Source organism: Mastacembelus armatus, chromosome 20 (assembly GCF_900324485.2).
Source record: "Mastacembelus armatus chromosome 20, fMasArm1.2, whole genome shotgun sequence".
Lineage (NCBI taxonomy): Eukaryota > Metazoa > Chordata > Actinopteri > Synbranchiformes > Mastacembelidae > Mastacembelus > Mastacembelus armatus.
This window is the reverse complement of record NC_046652.1, coordinates 19604751-19623191: the sequence shown is the minus strand read 5'-3', so window position 1 is coordinate 19623191 and position 18441 is coordinate 19604751. Positions and strand designations below refer to the sequence as shown.

General features: G+C 40.1%; 2 protein-coding genes across 2 annotated transcripts in view; both read right to left on the bottom strand.

The window, feature by feature from the left end:
- LOC113121853 (uncharacterized) overlaps window positions 1–18441 on the bottom strand; it is a gene marked incomplete at its 3' end in the record, with an annotated part of 90904 nt that overhangs the window by 42977 nt on the left and 29486 nt on the right. The window lies entirely within an intron of this gene.
- LOC113121852 (uncharacterized) overlaps window positions 13269–18441 on the bottom strand; it is a 34733-nt gene continuing 29560 nt past the window's right edge. Inside the window, 6 exon segments of the mRNA XM_026292694.1 lie at window positions 13269–14513; window positions 14824–14997; window positions 15447–15623; window positions 16073–16246; window positions 16696–16869; window positions 18187–18360. Of these exon segments, the coding sequence (XP_026148479.1) occupies window positions 14426–14513; window positions 14824–14997; window positions 15447–15623; window positions 16073–16246; window positions 16696–16869; window positions 18187–18360 (961 nt within the window). The 3' untranslated portion in view covers window positions 13269–14425.

The following is an 18441-nucleotide window of genomic DNA, read 5'->3' as shown; positions in this document are numbered from 1 at the left end:
TCATTCTTTACAGCACTTGGTGTTAATGTCTATTTCCTGTTGGACTTTGACAGGAAAAAGGTTGTGCCCTTTACAGGATATATGTGTTGGTTCTGCTGTGACTTGACTCAAACCAAAGTTCATTTTTTAACTGATCAGTGTTTGGATCCCTGCTTCAACATGCCCCAAATTCACGTGACCGTGTGAGTCACATGACATGTCGAGCTGCTTCGTGGGAATTTTGCAGGAGCTGAAAGTTTCAACATGTCAAGACTTTAAAAGGTTTTTGATCAGACTGAGGGTTTTTGAGAGGAGACTGATAGAGACATTATTATTGTTGACATTTGAATTGTAGTCAGGGAGAGTGTTAGTTTATGTTTAGGTTTATTTAGTTTAGTTACAAACACGCACACACACACACACACACACACACTTATTCACACACCAGACAGACATAGAAACAGAGCAGGTTTAGTAATAGACAGGTAAGTCAGACAGGTAAGTCAGACACTGAGTTGAGGGACTGAGTGATGAAGGGACATGGAGGAAGAACCAAAAAGATCACAATCATGTCTGGGAGCACTTTGACCTGATTAACCTCATAAAGGTCCAGAGCCTGGTTTGTCTCAGGAGCTGACATGGAGCAGCAATTCGTCCTCGATGCTGCAGCACCTGTGGTCCAAACACCCAGAGACCTAATACAGGGCCAGTAGCTGCTGGTGGTGCAGTGGGAACTGGACAAGATAAACCTCACATGATTTATTTAGACAGGAAGACACATAAACAAAATTATGCATCAAATTAAATGTGTTGTATAGTTTTTTTCTAAGGCCTGTGAGCTGAGTTGATGAGGCTCTGGTTGATATGGTCGTACTTGATGCACAGCCTTTAAAGTGGTGGAGGACAAAGGCTTCAGGGCCCTTGTACAGAAGCTTGACCCCTCATATGTCCTGCCTTCTCCAGAGGCTTTAAAAGCTGTGGTTGAAAAAAAATATGAAGAGGGCAAAAAAAGAAAAACTTACAGAAGTCCAAAATCAACTACAGAAGCCGGCTCATAAGCTCATCCATGAAGTTGAAACAAGATGGAATTCCACATATTTTCTGACTCTATGAACAACGTGAACCTGGAGGTGCAGCAGTGACATCCTTGACAACAGACGTACCTCCCCTCTCATTTACCGACTGGACACAATCAGTGAATGTTTGGAAGTGCTTGCACCGTTTAATCTGGCCACCACAGAGTTGTCAGCTGAAAAACCTGTTTCAGCATCCAAAGTCATACCCATTGTTAGAGTGGGCCAACACAAGCTGGCACTGAAGGCTACTGGACTGAAAAATGCTACAGCAATTCTTCTTTGTCAACACTTGCAACACTTCCTGTCCACAAGATTCAACGTGGAGACTGAGTCCTCGTCTTATCGACTCTCCTAGACCCTCGTTTTAAAACATTGGTATTTGGTAATGGAAGCCATGCTCAGGAGGCTGGGGCCAAATTAACAGCTGAGGGTGGAGAAGACAATGAGAGGACAATGAGAGGACAATGAGTGGACAATGAGAGGACAATGAGAGGACAATGAGAGGACAATGAGTGGACAAATAAAGGACAATGAGTGGACAATGAGAGGACAATGAGAGGACAATGAGTGGACAATGAGTGGACAATGAGAGGACAATGAGAGGACAATGAGAGGACAATGAGTGGACAATGAGTGGACAATGAGAGGACAATGAGTGGACAATGAGAGGACAATGAGTGGACAATGAGAGGACAATGAGTGGACAATGAGTGGACAATGAGAGGACAATGAGAGGACAATGAGAGGACAATGAGTGGACAATGAGTGGACAATGAGAGGACAATGAGAGGACAATGAGTGGACAATGAGAGGACAATGAGAGGACAATGAGTGGACAATGAGAGGACAATGAGAGGACAATGAGTGGACAATGAGAGGACAATGAGAGGACAATGAGAGGACAATGAGAGGACAATGAGAGGACAATGAGTGGACAATGAGAGGTGGTCTTTCATTTATTAGACTGTATCATCATCGTCTTTTCCACAGCTGGACACACAAATGATATTTGAATGGAATCAACTTCAAATAATAAGCAGGTCTAGATAATGAATGAATGAATGTAACGCACTTCATCAGTCAGCACCAGAGGAAGAACCTAGGCCTGAGGCCGGAGTTCAGGACAACCTGTGGGATCTTTGGATCTTTGGACAGCTGAGGTGGTTAGTATCATTAACATAAGTATCATCTTGTTGTGCAAAACAAATGACTGACCTGCTTTTTGTTTTAGGTGCCACTCAAAAATCACACAATGCAACAGCCTATGTAACTGTGGAAATCCAGAGACACCAGTCTGAGTCCTGTAATGGAAAAATGAGTTTCAATGATTGATTATTGTTACTGATTTATGATTTTTATTGTTTCTTACTGTATTCTTGGTTTTTCAGGTTCCCTCAGACTCATGTGTTTTTCATAATCATATCTGATGTTTATGTTCTTCCTGACCTAGTACAGTCTGACACTAAGGGACACAGGGTTCTCAGGGATGTTGGTGAGGAGGATCTGGGAGAAAGGTTCCTTAGGACACCAGGTGTGAGGAAGGGACCAGTGTAACAGAGCAGGTCCAGGATGGGGGGTTAACTGTCCAATGAGAATATAGAGTTTTAGAATACAGCCTTATTAGGGAATCACTTTGTAGAACAATAGAGAAGAACAGACTCAATCATCTGATTATGTCAGTGATTATTTGCATTTACTTTGCATGTCTGTATAAGTTGAGGCCTCAGCCTGATAGGAGCTGAGCAACTGGGGAACAACTGGGGAACAACTGGGGAACAACTGGAGAACAACTGGGGAACAACTGGGGAACAACTGGGAACAACTGGGGAACAACTGGGGAACAACTGGGGAAGACTCTGATCAATTGTGTTATATTCTGTTTTGCTCCTTTCTCGTATGAAATATATTCTGAAAAAGACAATCTGTCTGCTCTCTCTTTGTTGCTCATCCAACGGGTTTTGCCACAACAGTCCGACCTCTCCGGAGGAGAAGACCCGCTCAGTTACTGGGCTACACCTGCAGCTATGTACCCCCATCTTTTTGGGATGGCCAAGATCTACCTTCACATGGCAGCTCCATCAGTGCCATGTGAGCAGGTCTTCTCCAAAGCTGGAGAGGTAGTGAGCCCCAAGAGGAGCAGATTAAAGCCATTAAATTAGATCATTAAATTAGATTAAAACTGTAGAAATTATTCTTTTTCTAAATAAAAACCTTTGAACCCACACAAATGCCAAAGTCCCTGAAATACCCCATTTATAATATAAAAACCAAAGGTGCATAAGCCCCAGCATCAAAACACACCAATCCAATTTGACTATTCCACATATTTGCCTCATCAAGGCTGCCTGTTGGACAAACATCTTTAAATATTGGATTATGCAAAGACAAACACAATGACACAACTTTGACTAAATAACTTTGATTAAAGCCTCAGACAAAGACAGAATATAAGATCCATTACAGCCTGAAGCAACGAGGCTCAGTCAGGACATCCGCTCAGATGCAGTTCTCAAAGACAACCAGCAGGTGAACACAACTTCCTCACATCCGGCTGTTTGTGACTTACTACAAAGGATCGCTGGTACTGAGGACGTGGAGCTGAACCCTTATCAATACACTGAACCCTTATCAATACACTGAACCCTTAACAATACACTGAACCCTTATCAATACTCTGAACCCTTAACAATACACGGAACCCTTATCAATACACTGAACCCTTATCAATATTCTGAACCCTTATCAATACACTGAACCCTTAACAATACACTGAAATCAATATTCTGAACCCTTAACAATACACAGAACCCTTATCAATACACTGAACCCTTATCAATACACTGAACCCTTATCAATACACTGAACCCTTATCAATACACTGAACCCTTATCAATACACTGAACCCTTATCAATACACTGAACCCTTATCAATACACTGAACCCTCATCAATACACTGAACCCTTATCAATACACTGAACCCTTAACAATACACAGAACCCTTATCAATACACTGAACCCTTATCAATACACTGAACCCTTATCAATACACTGAACCCTTATCAATACACTGAACCCTTATCAATACACTGAACCCTTAACAATACACTGAACCCTTATCAATACACTGAACCCTTAACAATACACTGAACCCTTAACAATACACTGAACCCTTAACAATACACTGAACCCTTAACAATACACTGAACCCTTAACAATACACAGAACCCTTATCAATACACTGAACCCTTAACAATACACTGAACCCTTAACAATACACTGAACCCTTAACAATACACTGAACCCTTATCAATACACTGAACCCTTAACAATACACAGAACCCTTATCAATACACAGAACCCTCATCAATACACTGAACCCTCATCAATACACTGAACCCTCATCAATACACTGAACCCTTATCAATACACTGAACCCTTATCAATACTCTGAACCCTTATCAATACACTGAACCCTTATCAATACACTGAACCCTTAACAATACACAGAACCCTTATCAATACACAGAACCCTTATCAATACACTGAACCCTTATCAATACACTGAACCCTTATCAATACACTGAACCCTTATCAATACACTGAACCCTTATCAATACACTGAACCCTTAACAATACACAGAACCCTTATCAATACACTGAACCCTTATCAATACACTGAACCCTTATCAATACACTGAACCCTTAACAATACACAGAACCCTTATCAATACACTGAACCCTTAACAATACACTGAACCCTTAACAATACACAGAACCCTTATCAATACACTGAACCCTTATCAATACACTGAACCATTAACAATACACTGAACCCTTAACAATACACTGAACCCTTATCAATACTCTGAACCCTTAACAATACACTGAACCCTTAACAATACACAGAACCCTTATCAATACTCTGAACCCTTAACAATACACTGAACCCTTAACAATACACTGAACCCTTAACAATACACTGAACCCTTATCAATACTCTGAACCCTTAACAATACACAGAATCCTTATCAATACACTGAACCCTTATCAATACTCTGAACCCTTAACAATACACTGAACCCTTAACAATACACTGAACCCTTAACAATACACAGAACCCTTATCAATACACTGAACCCTTATCAATACACTGAACCCTTATCAATACTCTGAACCCTTAACAATACACAGAACCCTTATCAATACACAGAACCCTTATCAATACACTGAACCCTTATCAATACTCTGAACCCTTAACAATACACAGAACCCTTATCAATACACTGAACCCTTAACAATACACTGAACCCTTAACAATACACAGAACCCTTATCAATACACTGAACCCTTATCAATACACTGAACCCTTAACAATACACTGAACCCTTAACAATACACTGAACCCTTATCAATACTCTGAACCCTTAACAATACACTGAACCCTTAACAATACACAGAACCCTTATCAATACACTGAACCCTTAACAATACACTGAACCCTTAACAATACACTGAACCCTTAACAATACACTGAACCCTTATCAATACTCTGAACCCTTAACAATACACAGAATCCTTATCAATACACTGAACCCTTATCAATACACTGAACCCTTAACAATACACTGAACCCTTAACAATACACTGAACCCTTATCAATACACTGAACCCTTAACAATACACTGAACCCTTATCAATACACTGAACCCTTATCAATACACTGAACCCTTAACAATACACTGAACCCTTATCAATACACTGAACCCTTATCAATACACTGAACCCTTATCAATACACTGAACCCTTAACAATACACGGAACCCTTATCAATACACTGAACCCTTATCAATACACTGAACCCTCATCAATATTCTGAACCCTTAACAATACACTGAACCCTTATCAATACACTGAACCCTTATCAATACACTGAACCCTTATCAATACACTGAACCCTTATCAATACACTGAACCCTTATCAATACACTGAACCCTTATCAATACACTGAACCCTTATCAATACACTGAACCCTTATCAATACACTGAACCCTTAACAATACACAGAACCCTTATCAATACACTGAACCCTTATCAATACACTGAACCCTTATCAATACACTGAACCCTTAACAATACACAGAACCCTTATCAATACACTGAACCCTTAACAATACACAGAACCCTTATCAATACACTGAACCCTTATCAGTACACGGAACCCTTATCAGTACACTGAACCCTTATCAATACACTGAACCCTTATCAATACACTGAACCCTTATCAATACACGGAACCCTTAACAATACACGGAACCCTTATCAATACACTGAACCCTTATCAATACACTGAACCCTTATCAATACACTGAACCCTTATCAATACACAGAACCCTTATCAATACACTGAACCCTTATCAATACACTGAACCCTTAACAATACACTGAACCCTTATCAATACACTGAACCCTTAACAATACACTGAACCCTTAACAATACACTGAACCCTTATCAATACACTGAACCCTTAACAATACACAGAACCCTTATCAATACACTGAACCCTTAACAATACACAGAACCCTTATCAATACACTGAACCCTTATCAATACACTGAACCCTTAACAATACACAGAACCCTTATCAATACACAGAACCCTTAACAATACACAGAACCCTTATCAATACACTGAACCCTTAACAATACACAGAACCCTTATCAATACACTGAACCCTTATCAATACACTGAACCCTTATCAATACACTGAACCCTTATCAATACACTGAACCCTTATCAATACACTGAACCCTTATCAATACACTGAACCCTCATCAATACACTGAACCCTTATCAATACACTGAACCCTCATCAATATTCTGAACCCTTAACAATACACTGAACCCTTATCAATACACTGAACCCTTATCAATACACTGAACCCTTATCAATACACTGAACCCTTATCAATACACTGAACCCTTATCAATACACTGAACCCTTATCAATACACTGAACCCTTATCAATACACTGAACCCTTATCAATACACTGAACCCTTAACAATACACAGAACCCTTATCAATACACTGAACCCTTATCAATACACTGAACCCTTATCAATACACTGAACCCTTAACAATACACAGAACCCTTATCAATACACTGAACCCTTAACAATACACAGAACCCTTATCAATACACTGAACCCTTATCAATACACTGAACCCTTAACAATACACTGAACCCTTAACAATACACTGAACCCTTATCAATACACTGAACCCTTAACAATACACTGAACCCTTAACAATACACAGAACCCTTATCAATACACTGAACCCTTAACAATACACTGAACCCTTAACAATACACTGAACCCTTAACAATACACTGAACCCTTATCAATACACTGAACCCTTAACAATACACAGAACCCTTATCAATACACAGAACCCTTATCAATACACTGAACCCTCATCAATACACTGAACCCTCATCAATACACTGAACCCTTATCAATACACTGAACCCTTATCAATATTCTGAACCGTTATCAATACACTGAACCCTTATCAATACTCTGAACCCTTAACAATACACAGAACCCTTATCAATACACAGAACCCTTATCAATACACTGAACCCTTATCAATACACTGAACCCTTATCAATACACTGAACCCTTATCAATACACTGAACCCTTATCAATACACTGAACCCTTAACAATACACAGAACCCTTATCAATACACTGAACCCTTATCAATACACTGAACCCTTATCAATACACTGAACCCTTAACAATACACAGAACCCTTATCAATACACTGAACCCTTAACAATACACTGAACCCTTAACAATACACAGAACCCTTATCAATACACTGAACCCTTATCAATACACTGAACCCTTAACAATACACTGAACCCTTAACAATACACTGAACCCTTATCAATACACTGAACCCTTAACAATACACTGAACCCTTAACAATACACAGAACCCTTATCAATACTCTGAACCCTTAACAATACACTGAACCCTTAACAATACACTGAACCCTTATCAATACTCTGAACCCTTAACAATACACAGAACCCTTATCAATACACTGAACCCTTATCAATACTCTGAACCCTTAACAATACACTGAACCCTTAACAATACACTGAACCCTTAACAATACACAGAACCCTTATCAATACACTGAACCCTTATCAATACACTGAACCCTTATCAATACACTGAACCCTTAACAATACACAGAACCCTTATCAATACACTGAACCCTTATCAATACACTGAACCCTTATCAATACACTGAACCCTTAACAATACACAGAACCCTTATCAATACACTGAACCCTTAACAATACACTGAACCCTTAACAATACACAGAACCCTTATCAATACACTGAACCCTTATCAATACACTGAACCCTTATCAATACACTGAACCCTTAACAATACACTGAACCCTTATCAATACACTGAACCCTTAACAATACACTGAACCCTTAACAATACACAGAACCCTTATCAATACTCTGAACCCTTAACAATACACTGAACCCTTAACAATACACTGAACCCTTAACAATACACTGAACCCTTATCAATACACTGAACCCTTAACAATACACAGAACCCTTATCAATACACTGAACCCTTATCAATACACTGAACCCTTAACAATACACTGAACCCTTAACAATACACTGAACCCTTATCAATACACTGAACCCTTAACAATACACTGAACCCTTATCAATACACTGAACCCTTATCAATACACTGAACCCTTATCAGTACACGGAACCCTTATCAGTACACTGAACCCTTATCAATACACTGAACCCTTATCAATACACTGAACCCTTATCAATACACTGAACCCTTAACAATACACGGAACCCTTATCAATACACAGAACCCTTATCAATACACTGAACCCTTATCAATACACTGAACCCTTATCAATACACAGAACCCTTATCAATACACTGAACCCTTATCAATACACTGAACCCTTAACAATACACTGAACCCTTAACAATACACTGAACCCTTATCAATACACTGAACCCTTAACAATACACTGAACCCTTAACAATACACTGAACCCTTAACAATACACTGAACCCTTATCAATATTCTGAACCCTTAACAATACACTGAACCCTTATCAATACACTGAACCCTTATCAATACACTGAACCCTTAACAATACACTGAAATCAATATTCTGAACCCTTAACAATACACAGAACCCTTATCAATACACTGAACCCTTATCAATACACTGAACCCTTATCAATACACTGAACCCTTATCAATACACTGAACCCTCATCAATACACTGAACCCTTATCAACAGACCGAACCCTTATCAATACACTGAACCCTCATCAATACACTGAACCCTTATCAATACACTGAACCCTAACAACTGCCGTTATTATACAGATGGACAGTTTAGTGATGATGTCATGACTGAAAGCAACATATCAATAATCCACTTTAACAGTAGAAGTCTATGTGCTGATTCCCACAGCATCAAACATCATCTCGGTTTTTTCAAACAGTCGTTTAATATAATTGCAATATCAGAAGCTTTGACTCAAAGTGACGGGGGCATCAATTTTGAAACTGATGGATATGAAATGACTTGTAAGAACAGAGAACATAGGAAGGGGGGTGGTGTGGCCTTGTACGTGGACTAGAATTTGACTTACAGGGTGGTGGAAAACATGTCAACAGTGGTGGCTTATTTGCTGGAATGGAACTTACCATAGAAATAATTATGGAAAAAAGTAAAAATATTATAGTGAGGTGTCTATATAGATCACCAGGTTCTAATACAGATTCCTTTAAGGAATGGATGGAAGAAAATTCTACTAAAACAAAACATAAAGTAATGTTCATCTGTGGGGATTTTAATATTGATCTGATGAATCTAAATAAGCCTAAAGGAACTGAGGAACTCATCAACACAACGTACAGTCATAGTTTATATCCCAACATCACTAGACCTAGTCGGATCACACCCAAAGGAGCGACAGTAATTGATAATATATTCACAAATGATATAGATAATAATATTTTTAGTGGATTATTGATAAATGATATCAGTGGCCTCTTGCCAGTATTTATAGTTTATCACTGTCATCACAAACCAGCTAGCTGTGAAAATAAATCAATATATAGAAGGGTCAGGACTGAAGACTGTATGACGGCTTTACAAGAAGACCTGATGGTTTATGATTGGGGATCAATATATAAAGAAAACTATACAGATAAAGCATAGATTGAATTTCTAAGAATATTTAAATTGTTATATGATAAAAACTGTCCAATAAAACAATATGATAGAAATAAGGAATATACATATAAGCTGTGGATAACTAAGGGACTACACAATTCTCTGTAAAAAGAAAAATACTTTATACAGAGAATTTATAAAATAAAGCACAAGATAAATATAAGGCATATAAAAATAGGTTAATTAATATTATGAGAAGCTGCAAGAAGGAATATTATAGTAAAATATTAGAAGATAACAAAGACAATATGAAAAGTACATGGAAGATATTAAATGGCTTAATTAGAAATGGGTTAATTGCCCTCAATATTTTATTGAAAATGATAAGATTATTAATAAAAAGGAAGATGTAGTTGATAAGTTTAATTGATTTTTGTAAATGTTGGACCTACTTTAACAAAAAATATCTGTGATACCGGCTCATCTGCAAACATAAAGGTTAACCTTATAGAAAGGAATATTAGTTCAATGTTTCTCAAAACAGTAGAACAAAAGGAAATTATAGAAATTGTCAATAAATACAAAAACAAAACATCTGATGTTTGAACATGTGATGGTGTAGATATGAAGATTGTAAAATGGGTGATTGAGGGGATTTCAAAACCATTAGCTCGCATCTTTAACTTGTCATTCCAAACTGCACAATTTCCAAATAAAATGAAAATAGCAAAAGTCACACCGTTGTACAAATCTGGTGATAAACACAACTTCACAAATTGGACTAAACTGAGTCAGGAATTATTTAGTTAACAGATGGGAGAGTACCAGTCTGAATGTGTGAATATTGAGTGTGGTGTCCACCAGGGGTCACTATTGGGTCCAAAATTATTTATTCTATATATTAATGATATGGTGAGAATTTACAGCAACTTTTGGATCTGATCACTCTAGAAATCAGTAAAATAAAGAAGTGGTTTGACACAAACATGATCTTTAAATCTAGAGAAGATGTAATTTATGGTATTTGGTAACTGTAAAACCAATGGGCAAGTTCTGGTACAGATAGACGTGTCAATATAGAAAGAGTCTATGAAACTAAATTCCTGGGCGTGATAACTGATGACAGAATTTGCTGGAAATCTCACATAAAATATGTCCAAAGCAAATTGTCTAAAAGCATTTCTATTTTGGCGAAGGTAAAACACATCTTCAACTGGAAGTCACTTCTTATTCTTTATTGTTCAGTGATCTTACCCTACTTAAATTACTGTGCCGAGAATTGGGGAAACACATATAAAAGCTCAAAAAAGAGCCATGAGAATTGTTCATAATGTCGGACTTCGTGATCATACCAACCCACTATTCCTACAGTCTAAAATGTTAAAAGTCTCTGACCTTGTGGAAAATAAACCCTCAATAATCATGTACAAAGCAAGAAATAATCTGCTACCAGGAGGAATTCAGAAATTGTTCTCAGAAAGAGAGGGGGGTTCCAACTTAAATCTAAAGCCTCATAACATTCGTATGACTAAGAAATGTTTTTGTATATCTGTCGGTGGAGTAAAACTGTGGGACAGATTAAGTCAGGAATTAAAACAATGTTCAAACATAAAACAGTTTAAAAAGAAATATAAAGACATTATTTTTACAAGGTACAGGATTGAAGAGGGGACAGTCTAATTCCAGTGTATTATGAGTAATCGGCACTGGTATCATATTAAATTGATTGTCTATTGGTGCTATTATATAATTATTGTCTAAAACCTTTGCGTATGGCACAAATAGTTAAAGTATATGGCATGTATTAATGAACTGATAATGAGTATGGATATGTGAAGATGGAGATTGTGGGTATAGGGAACAGGGTAGGACTAGATAAGTGTGTACTTCTTCCTACTCCATTTCAAACATGTAATGCACAAGAATATACATTAGTGCTGTGCTTACTGTTTGTTCTGATCGTCAACATATGCCATTACTGCTGTTTTTTAAATTTGAATGTTTGAAATAAATGAAATTTTAAAATGTTTTTAAAAATGTGACAACATTCTCCCTGCTGCTTCAGTCAATGTTCTGTTCTTCCTTTCTGCTGCACCATGTTGCTGAGGTGCATGAGGTGCAGTCCTCTCATGGTGGACACCCTGAGATTTCAGGTATTCTTGAAACTCTTTGGATGAGTATTCCCCACCATTATCAGTTCTCAGTTCCTCCACATTCATTTGAGAACGTCTTCTCAAGAACTTCACTTGTTTCATGAAGGACATATACCTTGCAGCATCTGGAGTAGACATCAACAAAAGTGACCAAACCCTTCGCTCCACCTATGGATTCAGTCTGCATGGGGCCCCAGACCTCAGGATGAACCGGCTGTATTTCTCCCACTGGTTTGTGTGGTTTTCTGTGTGGAATTTCCACGTTACCCAGTTCTCTGGTCCGCTCAGCTTGTCAATAAACAGTTTATCTTCCGTTGTGAATCCACAACATCTGCTTTTCAGCGACGCTCTGGGCCCATAACCTGTTGGGACACACTGTCTTTATTGGAAAAGCTTCTCCAGCAGATGGCAGCACTTAAATTCCAAACATTGGGAAATGACAACACAACATAGTCCCTGTCCCTGCTTTGGTTCTCCAGATAGTATTTGGTATTCCAGCAGTGTCCAGTAGATTTAAAGGCAGCACAGCGTCAGGAAGCATCATATTCTACTTTTTCATCGATTGTATCGCTGCTCATATCAATTATGTAGTCGGCCATGGAAACCAAACTGTTCTTATTAACTTCATTTTCCAACACTCGTACGACCTGGTTTCATCAAACTTCAGGGGAACTTTATAACCATCTGCCATTTGGAAACATCTGGTCCTGCAGCTGGAGGAACTAGGACTCAAGGGAAGGAAACAAGGACATATTGAAGACATGGACAAAATGAAGCAGGCAGAACAACCGACTTTGGGAATTAGCAAGAATTTAATGAAGATCAGAAATGACGAGCAGAATTTAATCAAATATCAATAAATGCACATCATGACATCTGTCATCTGAAAACCAGGTCAGAGCCAATCGATCAATCAATACATCTGCAGCTGATCAATATCATAAGTGGGTATCTACAATCAGCCAGCAGATAATAAGCAGCTCATCAATAGTCAATAGTGAGGAATCAGTCATCAATCAATCAATTAGTAATCAATCAAGAATTGATTATTAGTTATTTGCACTGATCCTCTTGAGGCTTTGCTGTGTCCGGATTCTGGAGAAACCGGGTCTGATCTCTAAACTGGGCCTGAGTAGCTTTTCTTCTCCAAAGCCAGATCTCAGTCCACTTTGATTTGAATGTTCCAACTTATTTCTCCAGATTTGACTGATTGTTACGGTTCTGCCAGGTTTTCCCCCTGGCAATCACCACAATTCATCTCACCTGTTCCCAAGTCTCTTACCTGCACCTCGTCTGCACTCTCCCTCTTGTACAAAGGGACTTCCCTCACTCCAAGTCTCTGTCAGATCTCAGTAACATTTCCATGGACACACTGTTCCCGTTTCCTTGTTCCCTGTGGTATTGTGAGTACTTTAATAAAAGCCTGAAATATGTTCCTTGTTCCTGTCTCTGAGGGTGTTTGTTACACTGATGAGAACAACAAAGTATAAAAATGGTTTTAGCTGAGGAACCAAATCACTGTGACCATTTACAGACACCCACAGGGGCCTTCAGAGACCTTACTGAGTCCAGGTCTCTGTGGGTCACAGCTGGTTTGGCATCACCTACAAGTTACCAACAATATATTCAGGCAGGTGGTGATAATGTTTAGGACCATCAGTCAAAGCCAAACCAACTTTATTAACAAAAGCTTTAACAAACAGCAAATACTAAGCAAAGTGTTTAACATCAGGATAATTAAAAACAAGAAGACAAATTAAAAAGTACATGAAACAATAAAAGCAACAGAACATTTAAAAGAAATGAAATAAAATCGATGTCTCACACTGGGTTAAAAACCAAAGTAAAAAGGTGGTTTCAAGCCGAGATTTAAAAATGGACAGTGAAGAGTCCTGTCTAATCTGCAAAGGTAGCGGGTTCCATGGTTTCGAGCCCACAACCGCAAAAGCCCTATCCCCTCTGAACTTCCGCTGTGTCCTCGTTAGAGATCCAGTCTAACAACCGGCTCCAGTTCCAGCCTACAACATATGGCATCACTCTGTAGAGAGAAGCAGAAAGAGCAGAGGTCAGAAACCAGAGGTCACAGAGACTCACTTCATCAGCAACAGTCGTCTTCACATCAACTCAAACACATGATCACAACAAGCTTCTGGCTGATCTGATTGGCTGACTGTTGTCTCTCTCTCTGTCTTTCTGTCCAATCCTGAAGCCTGTCCCTGTTCTCCTCTCACAGCTTCACTGAGAAGGTTGGAGCTTTACAGGAAATCCTGGATCTTTGCTTTGATACTGACTGGGTTTAGTCCAGTCCTGCTGAAAGCACCATGGACTAACTCCAGCCCTCTACTGACCTCAGAGTCTGCAGGCTACAGTCTGGACTTTCCACAAGATCACACAGCTGCTGCATATCTGGATCCTGCAGGTTGTTTCCACCCAGGTCCAGTTCTCTCAGATGGGAGGGGTTGGACTTCAGAGCTGAGACCAGATATCCACAGCTGGTCTCTGACAAACTGCAGTCCTGCAACCTGAATAAAGAAGCAAAGATGTGATGTTAGAAACCAAAGTTCCTCTTGAAAGTGTTGAATGTTTCAGAATGTGTTCAGAGCTGAAGAAGGTTTAGAAAGTAGAAGTTTAGAAAGTGGAAACTCCAAACAGCTGAAGCCAACAGGATGCAGGTTCAAAGCAGTCCCATCCAAAAAGGGACAAAGAGCTGTCATTAATATGAATGCCAACATGCTGCTGCTTCAATAAAGACGGAGTGACTTCAGCTCTGAAACTCTGCCAGCTCCACCTGTGGCTCCATCTATACAAACTCATGTTGTGCAGCCACATTTCTCTGAGAGGGAAAACAGCCTTTCCCATGAAGATCCTCAGTGTGGATCAGTCTAATATCAGCCTCATGTCTGCAGTTTAGTGTCAGCACAACTTTCACATCACATTCATCTCAGCACACAAGCTAAACATGGGGTCTGACCTCAGAGTCTCCAGTCTACAGTCTGGACTCTGCAGTCCACCACACAGCTGCTGCACTCCTGGATCCTGCAGGTTCTTGTTCCAGCTCAGGTCCAGGTCGCTCAGATGGGAGGGGTTGGACTTCAGAGCTGAGGCCAGATAACCACAGCTGGTCTCTGACAAACTGCAGCTCCTCAACCTGCATAAAGAAGCAAAGATGTGACGTTAGAAACCAAAGTTCCTCTTGAAAGTGTTGAATGTTTCAGAATGTGTTCAGAGCTGAAGAAGGTTTAGAAAGTAGAAGTTTAGAAAGTGGAAACTCCAAACAGCTGAAGCCAACAGGATGCAGGTTCAAAGCAGTCCCATCCAAAAAGGGACAAAGAGCTGTCATTAATATGAATGCCAACATGCTGCTGCTTCAATAAAGACGGAGTGACTTCAGCTCTGAAACTCTGCCAGCTCCACCTGTGGCTCCATCTATACAAACTCATGTTGTGCAGCCACATTTCTCTGAGAGGGAAAACAGCCTTTCCCATGAAGATCCTCAGTGTGGATCAGTCTAATATCAGCCTCATGTCTGCAGTTTAGTGTCAGCACAACTTTCACATCACATTCATCTCAGCACACAACCTAAACATGGGGTCTGACCTCAGAGCCTCCAGTCTACAGTGTGGACTCTGCAGTCCACCACACAGCTGCTGCACTCCTGGATCCTGCAGGGTGTTCAGACTCAGGTCCAGGTGTCTCAGATGGGAGGGGTTGGACTTCAGAGCTGAGGCCAGATAACCACAGCTGGTCTCTGACAAACCGCAGTACTCCAACCTGAATAAAGAAGCAAAGATGTGACGTTAGAAACCAAAGTTCCTCTTGAAAGTGTTGAATGTTTCAGAATGTGTTCAGAGCTGAAGAAGGTTTAGAAAGTAGAAGTTTAGAAAGTGGAAACTCCAAACAGCTGAAGCCAACAGGATGCAGGTTCAAAGCAGTCCCATCCAAAAAGGGACAAAGAGCTGTCATTAATATGAATGCCAACATGCTGCTGCTTCAACAAAGACGGAGTGACTTCAGCTCTGAAACTCTGCCAGCTCCACCTGTGGCTCCATCTATACAAACTCATGTTGTGCAGCCACATTTCTCTGAGAGGGAAAACAGCCTTTCCCATGAAGATCCTCAGTGTGGATCAGTCTAATATCAGCCTCATGTCTGCAGTTTAGTGTCAGCACAACTTTCACATCACATTCATCTCAGCACACAACCTAAACATGGGGTCTGACCTCAGAGTCTCCAGTCTACAGTGTGGACTCTGCAGTCCATCACACAGCTGCTGCACTCCTGGATCTTTCAGTTCGCTGCTGTTCAGGTCCAGATATTTCAGATGGGAGGGGTTGGACTTCAGAGCTGAGACCAGATAACCACAGCTGGTCTCTGACAAACTGCAGTGACTCAACCTGAATGAAGTAAAACACAGATAAAATCAATGATAATCGATTAGATCTGTCCTAATCAATGACTTTGTCCTTCTGTTACTTGTGGATCCTCAGAATATCAGATTACTAGCAGCCCCTGAACATTAGTGAAGCTGCTCCAGGTTGGACCGCTGGGACCCTCTTCTTTTCTTTGAAGGCTTCATTTTGGTTTCTGGAAGTTTCCAAACAGCTCTAATCTGGTCTCATCTGTTCACAGGACATTGTCCCTGAAGGATTTGGGTTTGTTCAGCTGGGTTTCCTTGTGTCTCTCTCGGCAGTGGGTCCTCCTGGGTCTCTTACCATCAAGCCCCCGTTCACTGAGTTGCTGATGGATGGTGCCATTTGAAACAGTTGAATCTTGGGTCTGACTGTCAGCTTGAACTTGTTCTGCAGTTGTCCCTGGTTCCTTCTGCACCACTGAGACAATTCTTGGCTGCAACCTTTGCTCAGCATGTTTCTGGTGTCCTCTTCCAGGGAGCTGGGCTACAGAACGATGGGCCGTAACCTTCTTTAGAACATCGGCTATGGTGGACACAGGAGCATGAGGATCTCTGAACATGGAATTGTAGCCATGAATCTGAGCCTGATTTGACTCTGATCCTCTGTCCGAGCTCCTCAAATTATTCTCTGCTCTGTTTTCTTTTCTCCAGGCTCAATGTGGTTCACACAGACACACTAAGCAGCACAATGAGGACTTTGTCCATTTCAACTGACTGAATGAGGGATTATTAGGCTGCACTAACTGGGACTCCCAACAGGTGAGTCCAAGGTCAACCACCTGCTCCAAATCCAATGGCAACATCTAAAAAGGGGCCAATAATCTAGTCCAGGACCTGTTTGGATTTCTGTGTGGAAGAAGCTGTCTGGAAGTTGGGGTTCAGGTTGTCCTTAGGGTTCACCAAGTAGTGCTTCTGGTTTGGCTTTGTCTGCAGGAAATCAATGGAAGTCAATGGAATGTCCTCTGGAGTGATGGAAACACACCTGTCTGTGTGTGTTCTCAACCATCAATATCAATGATCAAAGAAATATTTCTACTGCATCAAAGAAACTGGATCCATTTCCAACAAATATTAGTTCAGAGGATTTTCTGCTGACACATGTGACTCTTTAGACACAATGAGACCAACTTTCTGTGAGACTCAGTCATTTGGGACTAAAGACTGAATTTAGCCTCAGAAAAATCCAAAGACAGGAAAAGAAAATCAACTTCAATAGAAGTTATGTCTGTGCAAACACTGAGTTCAAACAATAATTCAACACTAAAGATCTACAATAGGAACAAACAGTCAGTGAACTGACCCCAGAGTCTCCAGTCTACAGTCTGGACTCTGCAGTCCACCACACAGCTGCTGCACTCCTGGATCCTGCAGGTAGTTTTTACCTAGCTCCAGTTCTCTCAGATGGGAGGGGTTGGACTTCAGAGCTGAGACCAGATAACCACAGCTGGTGTCTGACAAACTGCAGCCCCACAACCTGAATAAAGAATCAAAGATGTGATGTTAGAAACCAAAGTTCCTCTTGAAAGTGTTGAATGTTTCAGAATGTGTTCAGAGC